This window comes from Phoca vitulina, unplaced genomic scaffold, assembly GCF_004348235.1.
Source record: "Phoca vitulina isolate PV1807 unplaced genomic scaffold, GSC_HSeal_1.0 scaffold4, whole genome shotgun sequence".
Lineage (NCBI taxonomy): Eukaryota > Metazoa > Chordata > Mammalia > Carnivora > Phocidae > Phoca > Phoca vitulina.
Genome location: NW_022589707.1, coordinates 40,863,849 through 40,879,525, shown reverse-complemented (window position 1 = coordinate 40,879,525; position 15,677 = coordinate 40,863,849). Strand labels below are relative to the sequence as shown.

The following is a 15,677-nucleotide window of genomic DNA, read 5'->3' as shown; positions in this document are numbered from 1 at the left end:
GACTAAAACATTTTGTGGTGACAACTGCCTGATGATCAAGGTTTTTAGCCTGGTATTTGAATGCTAGTCAAAGATGGTGGAACAAGCCTAGCTCTTAAAAAGAATGCAGTTAGCATTTATATTGCAGTTTTTTGAATACTTGTTAGACCACCCTGATTTCAGGGCCTCCAAAAACAACAGGCATTTAGGCATCTATATCTTTTCTTCTATTCCTTTTCTAAGTTAATTGGGACATGACACATTTCATTTCTTCCTATTCATAAGAGGTACTTTATAAAGAAAATTTAAGTTGCTGTCTCTTATGTGCTAATTGCTAAGATAAAATATTTTTATTCTGACCAATTTTTTGACAAGTCTTTTAAATTTCCACATTCATCAACTGTTGACATTGAAGGGTTATGTCTTTTTTTTTTTTTTTCCCCACTTGATATGTGAACCTTGATTGGATCTTAGAATTTAAAAAATAGATATTTTGGGGGGATAGTGGGAGATAAATAACTATGAACTATCCATTGGATATTACAAAGTTATTGTTAATTTTCTTATTTATGATAGTGGTAGTAGTTGAAAGGAGACTGTCCTTTTTAGGAGATGCTTGCTCTGAGTACTTAGGGGTGAAGTGTCTGCAGTTTCAGATGGTTTAGCAAGAAACACAAAAAGCATAAGCAAGTGATAAAGGGATATGAAGTAAACATGGTGAAATACTAATAATTAGTGAATTTAGGTGAAGAGTGTTGATTTAAAATTTTGACTTTTGTATGCTTGAAAGATTTCAAATACAAAATTGGAGGCAGGAATTAGACTTCTATACATTATCTAATTTGAATTCCTTTTTAAAATTTCTACTTAAGATTCAGTAAACTCTTGGGGCACCTGGGTGGCTCAGTCGTTAAGCGTCTGCCTTTGGCTCAGGTCATGGTCCCAGGGTCCTGGGTTCGAGCCCCACGTCAGGCTGTCTGCTCGGTGGGAAGCCTGCTTCTCCCTCTCCCACTCCCCCTGCTTGTGTTCCCTCTCTCGCTGTGTCTCTCTCTGTCAAATAAATAAAATCTTTAAAAAAAAAAAAAGATTTGGTAAACTCTTCAGAAGGTATGTGTCAATTAAATGAATCACAGGGACAAATTGGTTCTTTCATAATGTTTCTATTGTACTATGTCAGGATATATTTTCACTTTTAAGCTGCCAGAAAGTTTAGAGCCAAAAGGTGTTTTTTAAAAAATAAGGTATAAAAGAAGTTTATTTTTGAGGGCATTTTACTCCTAATGTTTTCATTTGGTCTGATGGAAGAGATAGAAGAGTCATAATAAAAATTTGCAGCTCCTGAGCTTTCATAAGACCCATTTTAGAGTTTAGTCAGTTTGATTCCATGACCCTGGAGAACCAACTTAGTGTACCAGGAAAACATTTTATTTTAGCTAAATGATGCCTCCTTTGTGAAATTTCCCTCCGAGTCTTCATTATTCCTCTGTTAAAATCAAAGACTTTTTATTCTAAGAGAAATGTTAACCATTTTATTTACTACTATATTAGGTCGTTTAATGAGTAATTTTTTAGAATCGTGGAGTATAGGTTTTCCTGAATTGAGTTACTATTAGTGTTCCCATAAGAATCAATTACATTGTTAATTTATTGTTACAGTCTGCATTTTTGTGCTAAAATTTGCAGTTACTTTAAGTTTGTTTTAATTTAGCCAAATAGAGACCATTATAAATAGAGCAGCTGTTACTACTTAATACCAAAACTTTTAAGAGTAATGCCATAGATGAAGGCCTTATGTAACATGTAAGGAAGTTCTTTTTTTTTTTTTTTTTTAAGATTTTATTTATTTGACAGCGAGAGAGGGAACACAAGCAGGGGGAGTGGGAGAGGCAGAAGCAGGCCTCACGCCGAGCAGGGAGCCCGATGCGGGGCTCCATCCCAGGACCCTGGGATCACGACCGGAGCTGAAGGCAGATGCTTAATGACTGAGCCACCCAGGCGCCCCTGTAAGGAAGTTCTTAATAGAGTCAAAGATATCTCATAGCTTTGCATTTAAGAAGAGGCACACATTTTTATCTTGAGTATTATTCAAGAAAAACCCAGAATTAAGTCAACTATGAAACAATATGCCTTAGTTTTGCTACTAATTTGAAAATTGACTAGCAGGCAACTTCATGGTAAAATTTACTGATTTTATACCTTATTTTTAAAGATTTTATTTAAGAGAGAGTGTGAGTGAGCACGTGGACACACAGGTCGGGGGAGGGGCACGCAGACTCTCTACTGGGTAGGGAACAGAATGCGGGGCTCCATCCCAGTCTTCTGGAATCATGACCCGAATCAAAGGCAGATGCTTAACTGAGCCACCCAGGTGCCCCTGATTTTATATCTTGTTTTAATGTTCTCTTTTGCCCAACCAAAAGAAGGTTTAAATTTATGATTCATGAATTTTTATTTACATGTATGATTCATGAAGTAGATTGTATGTAAGAGTTTTTTTTATGAATTTCTTCACTATTTTTTTGAAATGGAAACCTGAATAACATTTTAGGATTCTAGAAAAATCAATTTGAGTTTTTTGTTTTACAGTTGAAAATTGAGAAAACCATGAAAGAAAAAGAAGAACTGTTAAAATTAATTGCTGTTCTGGAAAAAGAAACAACACAACTTCGAGAACAAATTGGAAGATTAGAAAGAGAACTTAACCATGAGAAAGAAAGATGTGACCAACTGCAGGCAGAGCAAAAGGTTAGTTGTGTTTTATGTAACTGATTGGAATTGATAGTATATTGTCTGAAACCCACTTTTTTAAGAACTGAACCAGTTAAAGCAAGTAAAAACTGTTCTTAAAAAAATGGCATTTAGATACATACTTAAAGAATAGGTTAGTTCCTATCAATTTTCTGCTGTAGCTTCTTTTATGTTGCAAATGGTTAAAATACTTTTAGATTATTTGGTACCAGGCTTGATGAGGTAGTTCCTGACAACTGTTTCTATATGCTTTCCATCTAATTATGGAATAATTAATTGATTTGGGGAGAGGGTTTGGAAATATAATTAGGAGTGATAAATAGTGAATAAGGGGGAGATAGAACAAAGTAGTTAAAATTACCTTTCAAAACAGAATTCAATGAAATAAGGTGTAGTATTAGACAAAATTTTGAAATCCATGATGTGAGAAATGCTATCAATTATCCTAAAAAAACACATAAAGAAGTATACGTATAAAACATTATAGTTTCATTAGAAATACAAATGGATTTAATTTAGTAGGTGAAAACAATTTAAAAAAAGCAATCACCTAGTCATTGACTTGTTATTTTCCCAAGAAAAGTAATTTGTTAGTTTTGACACAGATTACGATAATACGTTTCATAATCTCACTTATAACTAGTTAGATATTCTTAGGTCTTTTTACAGGATTAACCTGTTGTTAATTAACCTATTGTTTTCTATTGTTCCATTCTTTTGTCCAACAAGGCCTAGAGCAATTACTTGTTACTTGAACCAGCAGTGCAGTGATTTTCACTAATTTTTATACTCCAGCAGGGTGGTTGTAAATTGCACACCTGACCAGAGGTAGTTTACATAAATAAGGGATTAAATTCTGAAAAGATTTTCTCTTGACTTGTTGTCAGTTAAAGGAGTACTCTTTTGAGTTAGATGGTAAACATAATATCAAGGAATGTGTACAATTGTAAATCTCCTTATAAACATCTATAACATGTTTTTATTACCATTAGCCTTTTTAGTTTAAAAGATGCAGTTACTTCCCCTTTTTCCTCTTGGGGGAATACTTAGAATCCTGCAGTAGGAGTATCGTGCAGTATAAGCAGGTATACCAAATATTAAAATATAGTATATGTGCCTACCTTGATTGTTAGGACATTCAGATGAATGATTTATTCAGTTGTTGAAACTCCTTGGCTGTTTTGTATAGCTATTACACTGTTCTCTCTATTCTTTACACTTTTATCTCATTTGTACCTGGATTTGGCTGTTTTCCAGAGTGGAATGCCAATCTTTTTTCTTTCACTCTATTACAAGGTGGAGGGGTGGAGGTGAGATAGAAGACAGTACTCATGAAAATGGCCCCATTACAGCATGTACTTAGCCTGTAAGATCAAGAATGCCCTGAAATATGGCCTTTGAGGTTTCAACTCAATCACCTTGAAATCCAAGGGAAGAATGGATGATTGGAAGAATAGGAATGGCAGAATTGGTAGGCCTTCAATTGCGTGAAATTACTCATGTACATGAGGCCATGCCTCTGGTCCAGTCGAGTATTAGCTGAGATTTAAAGTCTTAGGTACTAGTACCTCTGCTGCCCAGGTGACAAGGGTTAAGCACTACGGATAAGACCATTCTGAAGAGAGCTAATTCTGACATATTTGGGTTGAGAAAGTGGTATATTGAGGTCAGGGCATTAGTGAAGCAAAATTTGTAGGAGATGGTGGCTGTTGTACCCAGAAGAGGTCTACAGCAGAAGTTTTTATGGCAACTCATAAATCTTTTTTTTTTTTTTAAGATTTTATTTATTTATTTGACAGAGAGGGAGCACAAGCAGGGGGAGTGGGAGAGGGAGAAGCAGGCTTCCCGCCGAGCAGGGAGCCTGATGTGGGGCTCGATACCAGGACTCTGGGATCATGACCTGAGCCGAAGGCAGACGCCTAACGACTGAGCCACCCAGGCGCCCCAGCAACTCATAAATCTTGATGACAGGCACTAATCTTAGGAGGGGACTTCTTCCCTGTTATTTTTGTGTTGGGTTTGTACTCTGGGAAGATGAAGTACATGGAAGTGGTTTTTTAAATGCTATTCTGTGCTATGAAAATGGTGATTTAAAAAAGACCTGGGGTGCCTGGGTGACTCAGTTGGTTGAGTGTCAGACTCTTTGATTTCACCTTAGGTCGTGATCTCGGGATGGAGCCTCATGTCGGGCTCCGCACTCAGCATGGAGTCGGCTTGTCCTTCTCTCTTTGCTCTTCCCCCAGCACATGCATGTTCTCTCTCAAGTAAATTAATAAAATCTTTAAAAAACAAAGACTTAGATTGGTGTTTGTTATACTAAATGTAAGTAAATATTATTTTACTAGTTTTCATAATGACAAACTAGAGAATTGAACTAAAATATGAAATTCATACCATTTTTCTCAGTTCCTAGAAGTGATACTTACATATGTTTAAAAAAAAAAAAGTCTTAGTTATATGTTGGCAATTGTCTGCTTATTTCTGGGGATAAAATAATGTGCTTGCTAGGAGAAATAGTTCTTTTCATTACTAGTCATGGGTGCTTTTTTTTTTTTTTTTAATTTTCTTTTTTTCACCTCCCAAATCAGTCTTCATCTGGGCAGCTAGAACAGATTGCTTGTCTTAGTTGGGTGGCTTATAAAATCCATGACATATCTTGGCACTTGTTTTAAATCTCTTCCATAGTGTTAATTCTAAAAAAACAGTCTTGATAGAGTAATTTTAAATGTCTTCTCTTTGAGGTACTGGGTATATATACTGCTGAATATCTGAAGAACTATTATGATGTATCATCTATAATTTCACTTAAAATTTTAGAATGGCTAGTTAGGAATGTTCTGTGGCAACCTTCAGTTTCTTCATGATAGAAGAAATTAATTGCGTTTTCATTATTTTATAAAATAAGATTAGCTTGTTACCCATTCAGTACTTGACATACTAAATTAAATGTTTATAATAAAGTTTATAAATAAAATCTTTCATCTTTTATAAATACTGACTTTTTATTGTAAAATGCCAATAGAGAGAACACTCTATTTTGAAAATTAAAAGAATTGGATGTGTTAAAGTTATCAAAAACTGATTGGTTTAAGTGTTATGCGTAAGTATATTCTGGGTTGTGTTGTGTAATTGTTTGCTTGAAGGAATTAAGTAGGATTACAAAGTAGATTAAAACTGAAACCAAATAACATCTATAAATTGAGAACTATAAATTACATATTGTATTTTGCCTGTATTTTAATGTGATGTGTTTGTTCCATTATTCATGTATACCCTAGATTTAAAAAAGTAAAGTTTGTGTTAGTAAGGATAATTTTTACCTTCATTTCTAGTTCAATTTTAAGTGTTTTTTTCTCTACTATAAAAGGCTGATTAATAAAAATAACCCATGTAATACTTAATGTAAGCCAGGTGCTGTTCTGAGTGTTTACATATGTTAACTCATTTACTTCTATAAAGTAGGCATTGTCAAATACACATTTTACAAAGGTAGCACAGAGAGGTTACTTAACCAGCCTGTGGTCGAACAGTTTGTAAAGTGGTAGAGGTAGGCAGTCTGGCTCCTTCAGTGCTCTTAATGACACTCTACTTCTGCCTGTAGGGACTAAAGATATGAACTTATCTAATCTTTTTTAAAAATAGCTTTATTGAGATCTAATTTATAATTTACATATCATAATGTCCAACACTTTACGATATACAATTTAGTGGTTCTTATTAATATTTACAGAATTATGCATCCATTACCATAACCTAATTTTAGAACATAGTCATCACTCCAGAAGAAACCTGTACCTGTTAGTGCTCATTCTCCATTTCCTTCCCCCTCAGTCCCAGGCAAAACCACTAAGCTAAATTTCCGTCTCTATGGATTTGTATATTTTGGGCATTGCATACAAATGGAATCATGTATGGCCTTTGTGACCTTCTTTCACTTAGCATGATGTTTCCAGGGCTCATCCATGGTGTAATATGCATCAGTACTTTATTCATTTTATTGTCAAATGACATTCCAGTATATTGGTTAGTCTTTTTTTTTTTTTAACCCTAACCTTACATTTTTCAGACATAAGATTAGCAGTTTGTAGGTATATTCATTGTGTTCTTGTTTCCATTTTGGAGTGCTAGATATGTATTTGAAAATTAGAAGATTAAAAACTGAGGCTCAGGGAACCAGTGATACTGAGTCTTGTTTTTCAAATAGGACTAAAATGAACTGTCACCTTGTTAAGTTTTACAGTTTAGTGTATAAGTTTTTGGAGCCTAAACTATGAATTGAGTTTTTTTACATAAAATAAATTGTATTCTTAGGTGCCTGGGTGGCTCAGTCTGTTAAGTGTCTGCCTTTGGCTCAGGTCATGATCCCAGGGTCCTGCGATCCAGGCCCTGGATCAGGCTTCCTGCTCAGCGGGGAGCCTGCTTCTCCCTCTGCCTGCCGCTCTCCCTCTCTCTCTCTGTCAAATAAATAAAATCTTAAAAAAAAGAATAAATTGTATTCTTAACTTGAATGTTAATATAAGATGTACTTCAAGGTATTTTTTTTTTTTAAGATTTTATTTGAGAGTGAGTGAGAGAGAACAGGAGTGGGGGTGGAGGGGAGGGGCAGAGGGAGAGGGAGAAGCAGAGTCTCTGCTGAGCAGGGAGCCCAACATATGGCTCCATCCCAGGACTCTGGGATCATGACTTGAGCTGAAGGCAGATGCTTAACTGACTGAGCCACCCAGGCACCCTCAAGGTATTTTTAAACTAAATTATCTTTGAGAATACTAAAACAGTATTGCTTAAACAATATAAGGAGCATGTTATAAACTAGGTAGGGTACCTTGAGATACTACCAGCCATTTGGGAGTTATCACAGGTATAGGAGAGAACAACATGAAAGATCTCTCATTATGGTGGCTCTGGCTAGTGCAGATCTCTTCTGCTGTCTTTTATTTTTGGCTTTCTCTTCTCTAAAGTTGCATTTATCACTGTATTGGATATCCAATTTTGGACAGAGGTAGTTTAAGACACTTAGACTGCTTAATATATGGAATTGCCTCAGGTGCTTGTGTGTGTGTGTGTGTGTGTATCTCCTAATATATGGAGTTGCCAAAAACCAATTTTGAAGCTATGATATCATTGAATTTCTAACTCTTTCATTGTGGAAAAAAGATACAAAGACCTAATTTTTAAAAATATTTTACTATTTATTTTTTAGAGTGGGAGTGGGGAGCCATAGAGGGAGAGAGAATCTTAAGGAGGCTCCATGCCCAGCATGGAGCCTAATGAAGGGCTCAATCTCACAACCCTGAGATCATGACCTGAGCTGAAATCGAGTCGGATGCTTAAGCGTCTGAGCCACCCAGGCACCCCATAGAGACTTATTTTAATATTATAGGAGTGATTGTTATAACTTAGGTGTATATATCAATAAATTTCTTTAAGGCCAATTTTCATTTTATACCTGATTTGCTAAGTAATAGTTTCAGGAAATTCATAATACTTTGTTTTTAAAATATATTTAAGGGCGCCTGGGTGGCTCAGTTGGTTAAGCGACTGCCTTCGGCTCAGGTCATGATCCTGGAGTCACAGGATCGAGTCCCGCATCGGGCTTCCTGCTCGGCAGGGAGTCTGCTTCTCCCTGACCCTCCCCCCTCTCATGCTCTCTCTCTCTCTCTCAAATAAATAAATAAAATCTTTAAAAAATATATATATATATATATATATTTAAAATATATAGTTTAAACTAGCTCATAATCTTTGTATGGAACAGAATAAAGAAACCAGAAATAAACCCATGCATACATGGTCAACTAATTCATGACAAAAGAGCCAAGAACATACAATGGGGAAATACAATCTCTTCAATAAATGGTGTTAGGAAAACTGGACAGCCACATGCAAAAGAATGAAACTGACCCACTATCTTACACCATACACAAAAATCAACTCAAAATGAATTAAAGACTTAAGACTTGAAACCATGAAACTCCTAGGGCATAAGCTCCTTGACATTGGTCTTAACCATTTCTTGGATTTAACACCAAAAGCAAAAAATAAACAAGTACACTACATTAAACTATAAAGCTTCTGCATTACAAAGGAAGCCATCAACAAAATGAAAAGTGAATTCCAAAATGGGAGAAAATGTTTGTAAATCCAATATGTGATAAGAGATTACCATCCACAGTTACTTAAAAAATCACACAACTGGGGTGCCTGACTGGCTCAGGCAGTAGAGCATGCAACTCTTGATCTCAGGGGTCATGAGTTCAAGCCCCATGTTGGGGGTAGAGGTAACTTAAAATTCTTTATTTTTTCAAAGACTGTATTTATTTGAGAGAGAGTGAGTATGAACCAGGGGTAGTGGGGAAGGGCAGAGGGAGAGGGAGAACAGGCTCCCTGCTCAGTCGGTTAAGCCTGTGAGTCTTGATTTTGGCTCAGGTCTTGATCTCAGGGTCATAAGATCGAGCTCTGAGTTTAGTGTGGAGTCTGCTTGAGATTCTCTCTCTTCCTCTGCCCCTCCCCCCACCTGCTCGTGCTCTTTCTCTCTCAAATCTTTAAAATCTCACAATTTCCATTAATGACATAATTCTTTTGCCAATAATTTGCTGTTTGGAATATTTAGGTACTAATTTACTAAATTTTACCACTGTATACATTCAAATCCAGAATACCATACTTTTTTCTAAATGGTTGTCCATAATGTTTTTTTTCAGTTGTATTCATTTGTAATCAAAGTTTATCTTTTTTTAAACATGAGAATAAGTGTGTTCTGTTACTTTAGATATTTTTAGTGCATGTTTAGCCACACAGATAAGTGGCTTATTTTTTTCTCTGGTTGTTCATATTTGAGAGTTATGACTTGAAGGAATTGCTAATAGTGGCTCATGGTAGGGATTCTTTAACCTGAGAGGAGGGGAAGAAGTTCACTACATGAATTTGAAACGCCCAAATCTCTTAATCTCTTTTTGCCTCCATTTTTGTAATTGTTTTTATCTTGATGTACAGTGTAGCCAACTTAATCTATTCAGGTTTTACTTTAATACTAGAATTATGATGTTTTTGGGCATGATTTGCAAATGTTGACCAAATGAGTATTTATCTCAAATTTCAAGTGTTTTTCAAAGCTTGTGTTCTAAATTTTATTCTTCTTTAAAAGTTAGTTTTTTAAAGCAAGATTTTTAGTTGTTCATATGTACACTACAGACTTTAATGTCATTTTCATGCTAAGAATGACTTAGCCAAATGGAGATGCTCTGCTTTACCAAGACATGAGAACTAGAGGCCTGAAGAATAATCTCTAGCATTTTCATGCCATTAGAAAATAGGTGTGGATGCTGAGAAGCTATTAGGTGCTTTTATGGGTACCAGGAAAAGATTCTAAGACTGTCAAGTTGTATTAGAATTAGTGACTCACTGTAGAGTTAACTGGCTCATAGATAAAGCAATAAGTTCATGTTTTGCATTTAGTTGCTTATGAATCTTCTTTAGTTCTTGCCCTATACATTTTTTAGAATGCTGTTTACCCGTTAAAGAACTTCATTATTTACAGATTCAGAAACTAGTTTTTTCCTCTAGGCTATCTAGTCTTTCTTGTAGGAAGAAATACCTGGATTAAATCTGTAGCCTATTTGCAGTGCCAAGAGAGCATGTGGTAAAACTAACAATACAAAATTAAAAAAAACTATTTGGAAATCTCTCTGGCTGTCTTTATAAATCAGCAAGACAAATAACTTAAAAATGTGTCAGATTTGCAAGAGTCATTGGATATTGACAACAGTTTACAGCAGAGGGCATATTTATTTCTGTGGTGTTGTCATTGGAATCAGAAAAGCATTTAGTTTTGTATAACAATCTGTAATGTTGTAAATTTAGTAAGGAAACATTTGCTTTGAGCAAAAATAAAACCAAGAGAGTGTATCTGATCATAATTGTGATGGGCTTTTTAACGAAGTGTAGATGCAACATAGCAATTTTCATATTCTAGCAATATATTTTAAGTGATGTTTCACCTATAAGTAAAAAATTTGGCTGAGTTACTTTATGAAAATCAAAGTGGCTTATAAATACTGTATAACATTTGTTACTTTTAAATTGTAAGAATGATGATTTCCTTTAGCTTCTGTTATTGCCTAGGTGAATGGTACTTCCATTAGTGGGAAGTTTTAAAATCATTTTTTAACACAACAGTTTGTCTTAATTTATCAGTTCTTTTGATGTGTAGTTTTCCATAACAAAGTATCTCCATATGCACTGTTATATTTGATTCTCATGATTTTATAAACTAGGGAGAAAAAGCTCTATTATCTTCATTTTACAGATCATAAAATGGGTTTAGAAAGGAGCTTGATCAAGTTCTTATAAGTTACTTAATTGTTTTGATGTGTTAATATTTTTAAAACTTTTAAATTGTTTAAAGTAGAATATTCTGTTTTAAATAGAAATACTTTTATATTCATTTCAGTTCTTTGAATATTTGTTCAGGCCTCTAAGTCACAGTGACAGGATCATTACGAACATTGCTTCAGGCACATATCTTAATGCTTTGGTATAATTATTGGTGCCACTTAATGATCTGTGCCAGAAGGATTTTTTTTTTTTTTGGAGAAAGTGTTAACTGTGGTAGTATCATATGAAACCTGACTTGTCACTAGAGTAGCATTGAAAAGCAAGAGGTCAAAAATGAAAGTGATTAATTAAAAAAAATTTTCTCTCGTTTTTGTTGCCTGCCCTCTGGTGGAGAAGTTTGTGAAATTAACAAACAGGGTGCATGAGAAGTCTGGAAAAGTAATTAATAATTGTTTAATATGAAAAATTGAATATGTTTCAGTTTCAGGTTTAGTTTTTAATCTTAGTTTATAAACTCTAGAGGAGACAGATGTGGGATTAACAATTTAAGAATACATAGATTTCTTAAAGATAAGCAGATTTGTTTTAGAAATTGTTTCTCAAAAATTGTTGTTGTTTCTAAGGGTCTTGTTGAAGTATCGCAAAGTTTAAAAACGGAAAATGAAGAGTTTAAGAAGAGATACAATGATGCTACATCCAAAGCTCTCCAGCTTGAGGAAGATATTGTGTCAGTGACACACAAAGCAATTGAAAAAGAAACTGAATTAGACAGGTATTTCTGATGGTTTTAAAAAATACCTCTATGTTTCAAAAATGTTTTTAATGAAATTTTTTTTGTCTATATTAATGTTACTTTAACTCAGTTTAAAGGATAAACTCAGGAAGGCACAATATGAAAGAGAACAACTGGAGTGTCAGTTGAAGACAGAAAAGGATGAGAAGGAACTTTATAAGGTAGTTTACTCTCTTTATTTCTCTTGTATATCTTGTATATTTTATATCTATTGCTGTGAAACAAATTCCTGTGAAATTTAGTGGTCAGGAATTTGGGAGCAGCTTAGCTGCATGGTTCTGGCTCAGGGTGTCTTGGTGAGTTGCATTCAGGATGTTGTCAAGGGCTGCAGTCAGCTACAGGCTTGATTGGAACTGGATGGAGGATCTGCTGTCAAGGTGGCTCACACAAATGACTTACGGTGGGATGCCCTTCAGTCTCTTGCTATGTGGCCTCTTCAGTGGCTGCTTGAATGTTTTCACAACATGGCAGCCAGTTTCCCTTGGAGTGAGCTATCCAAGAGAGAGCAAGGAGGAAGTCCTGGTGTACTTTATGACCTAGTCACCAAAGTTGTACATTGGTACTTCTACTTTATCTTATTCATTAGAAACTAGTTACTTGGGTCCAGCCAGTACTTAAAGAGAGGGGAATTGGGCTTCACTTCTTATGGAGAGGAAGTACCAAAGGATTTGGGGACCTATTTTAAAACCACCCCATTTTGTATAGTCCCTAAAAGTTTTCAGGGAACTTGCTGGTATTTTAGTTACTTAGTAGGTAATACATAATAAGTCAGAGAGGTTTAATAGTAACAAGATACCTGCCTATTTATCAGAATTTATAAAACCAATTGTTATCCCCTTTTAATAACATCCTAGAGCATTAATTTCAGTGATCATGTTTTAGAGTTCGACTTTTAGAATAATTTTCAGAGAATGTCATTTTAAACAAGATACTCTCTGTTAACAAATCTTCACCTTTTTGAAGTTTTTTAAATGATTCTGAAATAGGATGGTTAGCTTAATTACGAATAATGCTGTAGATGTAAATTGAGACATATTTATCTTAAGTGGCTTATAGCAGTTCATGAAGACAGTTCCAGATGACGAATTTCAAGAACATTCAAGTTAAGTCAGTATTATTTGGATAGATTCAGTCACTTGATTAGATTAGAACAGAGCGACACACCTAGTATTGTGCTATATATTTGATGAGAGATAAAAACATACAACTGTGCATATATTCAGTATTTGATAGTTACAATTTGCATGTAGAAACTAGAATATGATTTATATTGCCAGTGGTTTTTTCCTTTTCATTTTTGGTGGTGTTCGGAATTTTTTTTTAGAAGATAAAAATAAAAAAATATTGAATCCACCATGCAGCTTAGGGAGCATGGATGGGGATGTTTTGCATGTCATGGGTTATACCCATTTTATTTCTTGAATAGCTTATCCCCAGGGGGTGTGTGCAGGCATGCGTGTCACTCCCAAAAAAGGAAGAAAAGTAGTGATGATTCACCGGTGGATGATTTTTTTTTTTTTTTTTTTTACGATTTTATCTGTCAGAGAGAGAGCGCACAAGCAGAGGGAGAAGCAGGCTCCCCTCTGAGCAAGGAACCCAATGTACGACTTGATCCCATGACCCTGGGATCATGACCTGAGCCAGAGGCAGATGCTTAACTGACTGAGCCACCCAGGTGTCCTGCTCTGGTGGATGGATGATTTTATGATTTGACCCTTTAAGAAAATATGCCCCAAAATAATGTTTGGTTTTTGAAGAAGATTTTGTGAAAAAGGGAAATAATAGAGCTATCTAGAGAGATTGATGCAATTGGATTACTATTTATACAGTGTTTTTTGCAAACTACCTCCAAATGCAGTTTTTTTAAAGTTATAAAGCATTTTTTTTTAACTAAGTGAGAATTGGCATCTCTAACAATTTTTTACTCAATGTCAACAGTGAATTTCAGTGAGAAAATTTCAGTTTTGTTGCCAGGAAAAGACCTGAACATTATTTCTCCGTGGATAATTGCTTTCCATATTGCTTTTTGTTAGCATAGTGGGAGATAATAAGATTCTAATTCAATAATAAAATGAATTCTAAAGGCATTCTAGTTAGTATTGGGAAGGGTTTAGGAAGGTCTTAGGGTTAAACCAGTGATGCTGGAGAGGTGTAATGAATGATAACTAGGATGAATTATTTTGGAAAGAGGAAGACATATCCCTAGGGGTGTCATCTTTCCATCCTGCCTTGCTTTTCTTTCTGTTATGAGAATAGGACTTTGGGTGTTTTGTAGAGGGTTGGCAAGCACGTTTTAGGGTAAATCGAGCATTTTTCCTTTACTGCTCTAAATTATTCCTTATGCCTTGCTTCCTTCCCCCCTCCCCCCCCCCCCACTTTCTGCAGAGTTTTTGTGTTTCTGCTTTACACCTGAATGACCAGTCCTTTGCAGAAACTGGGCAGCAAGGAAGGAAGGGAAAGAATGAGGTGTCTTGGGGATTTATTCTTTTACGGTGTGATAATAACTCCAGTTTTCTATAAGCATTATCAGTTGGGATCAAAGTGACATTGGAATTTCCATTTGAATATATTTTCCCCCAACCTCCCAGTGTTCTAAACAGTATTTCGTTTGTATATGTGTATCCCCAAAATTGGAAGTAAAACTTCCTTAGAGATTTTTGTTTTGAGGGTTTTTTTTTTTTCTTTTTCATGGCAAGGAGACTGAACTGACTATGACAAGACCTCATATTATATTGTTATATATCTCAGAAACAGGGTTTCCCTTCCAGATTGTTTATATAAATAACCAGAGAGATTCATTATGTCTCTCTCCTCTAGCCCCTATTAGAGCATATGACCCATCCCTGTCCTGTAAGAATTTAGAGGAAATGATAAAACACTTTCTTGAGCTGATGACTATGAAAATTAGATAGTGTTTTTATTTATTTTATTTTTTAAAAGATTTTATTTATTTGACAGAGAGATAGTGAGAGCAGGAACACAAGCAGGGGGAGTGGGAGAGGGAGAAGCAGGCTTCCTGCTGAGCAGGGAGCCCAATGTGGGGCTCGGTCATGACCTGAGCCGAAGGAAGACGCTTAACGACTGAGCCACCAAGGCGCCCCTAGATAGTGTTTTTAAAGGGATGCTGCAAAGGTCTTGGCTGGTGACACCTCAGAGAATCTGGAGTCCTTTTCTATCCTTGTGAATAGGAATTAGTGTTTCGGTATTCATACATTGAGGTTCAAGTGCAAGAAGTATGTTAATTCATTTCTCTCTGGTACTCTTACCAAAGCAAGATACTCTTTATAGTGGAAACTAGGTTTCTGTACTCTTTATAATTTCAGTTATGGAATTTGATTTGTGCATCTGTTATGAGCAAATTAGCAACTGCTACCTAACTTCCTGGGAATATTAATATAGTGTGGTTAATTAATCAAATATATTTTTAGGCACATAGGAAGTAAATGACAGTACTTCTCAAAAGCAAAATATTGAATTGCTTAAGATGTTCTTGAATGTACCCCTCAAGTTTTCCAGAATTTCGCCATGCCTTTATATCTGAATATACCTATAACATAATTTGTTCCTCCAAAAGAATAACCAAATCGGTTTGCATTTTTAAGGAGAACTTAAATTTATTAAATGAGAGGAGAATTAACTTTAGAGATCAGGTAGTGTTGTTAGACCTTAGATATAATCTCTGTGGGGAAAAAAAAAAGGCTATGTTCTGTTCCTGTTTATTAGCTAGTCATTTGATAAAACTTGGGTCTCCTGATTCCTGGTCTAGTAAAGTCTTCTGGTTCCTTGATCATATTTGGGTTAGAGATAAACAATGGTATTTTGA

General features: G+C 35.3%; 1 protein-coding gene across 2 annotated transcripts in view; it reads left to right on the top strand.

Moving 5' to 3' along the window:
- Nucleotides 1-15,677, top strand: part of TAX1BP1 (Tax1 binding protein 1) — a 92,693-nt gene that overhangs the window by 30,501 nt on the left and 46,515 nt on the right. For both annotated transcript variants that reach the window (XM_032401885.1, XM_032401884.1), the window contains exons 5-7: nt 2,566-2,724; nt 11,685-11,833; nt 11,925-12,015. In XM_032401885.1, coding sequence (XP_032257776.1) covers nt 2,566-2,724; nt 11,685-11,833; nt 11,925-12,015 — 399 coding nt within the window. The remainder of the gene's footprint in view (nt 1-2,565; nt 2,725-11,684; nt 11,834-11,924; nt 12,016-15,677) is intronic.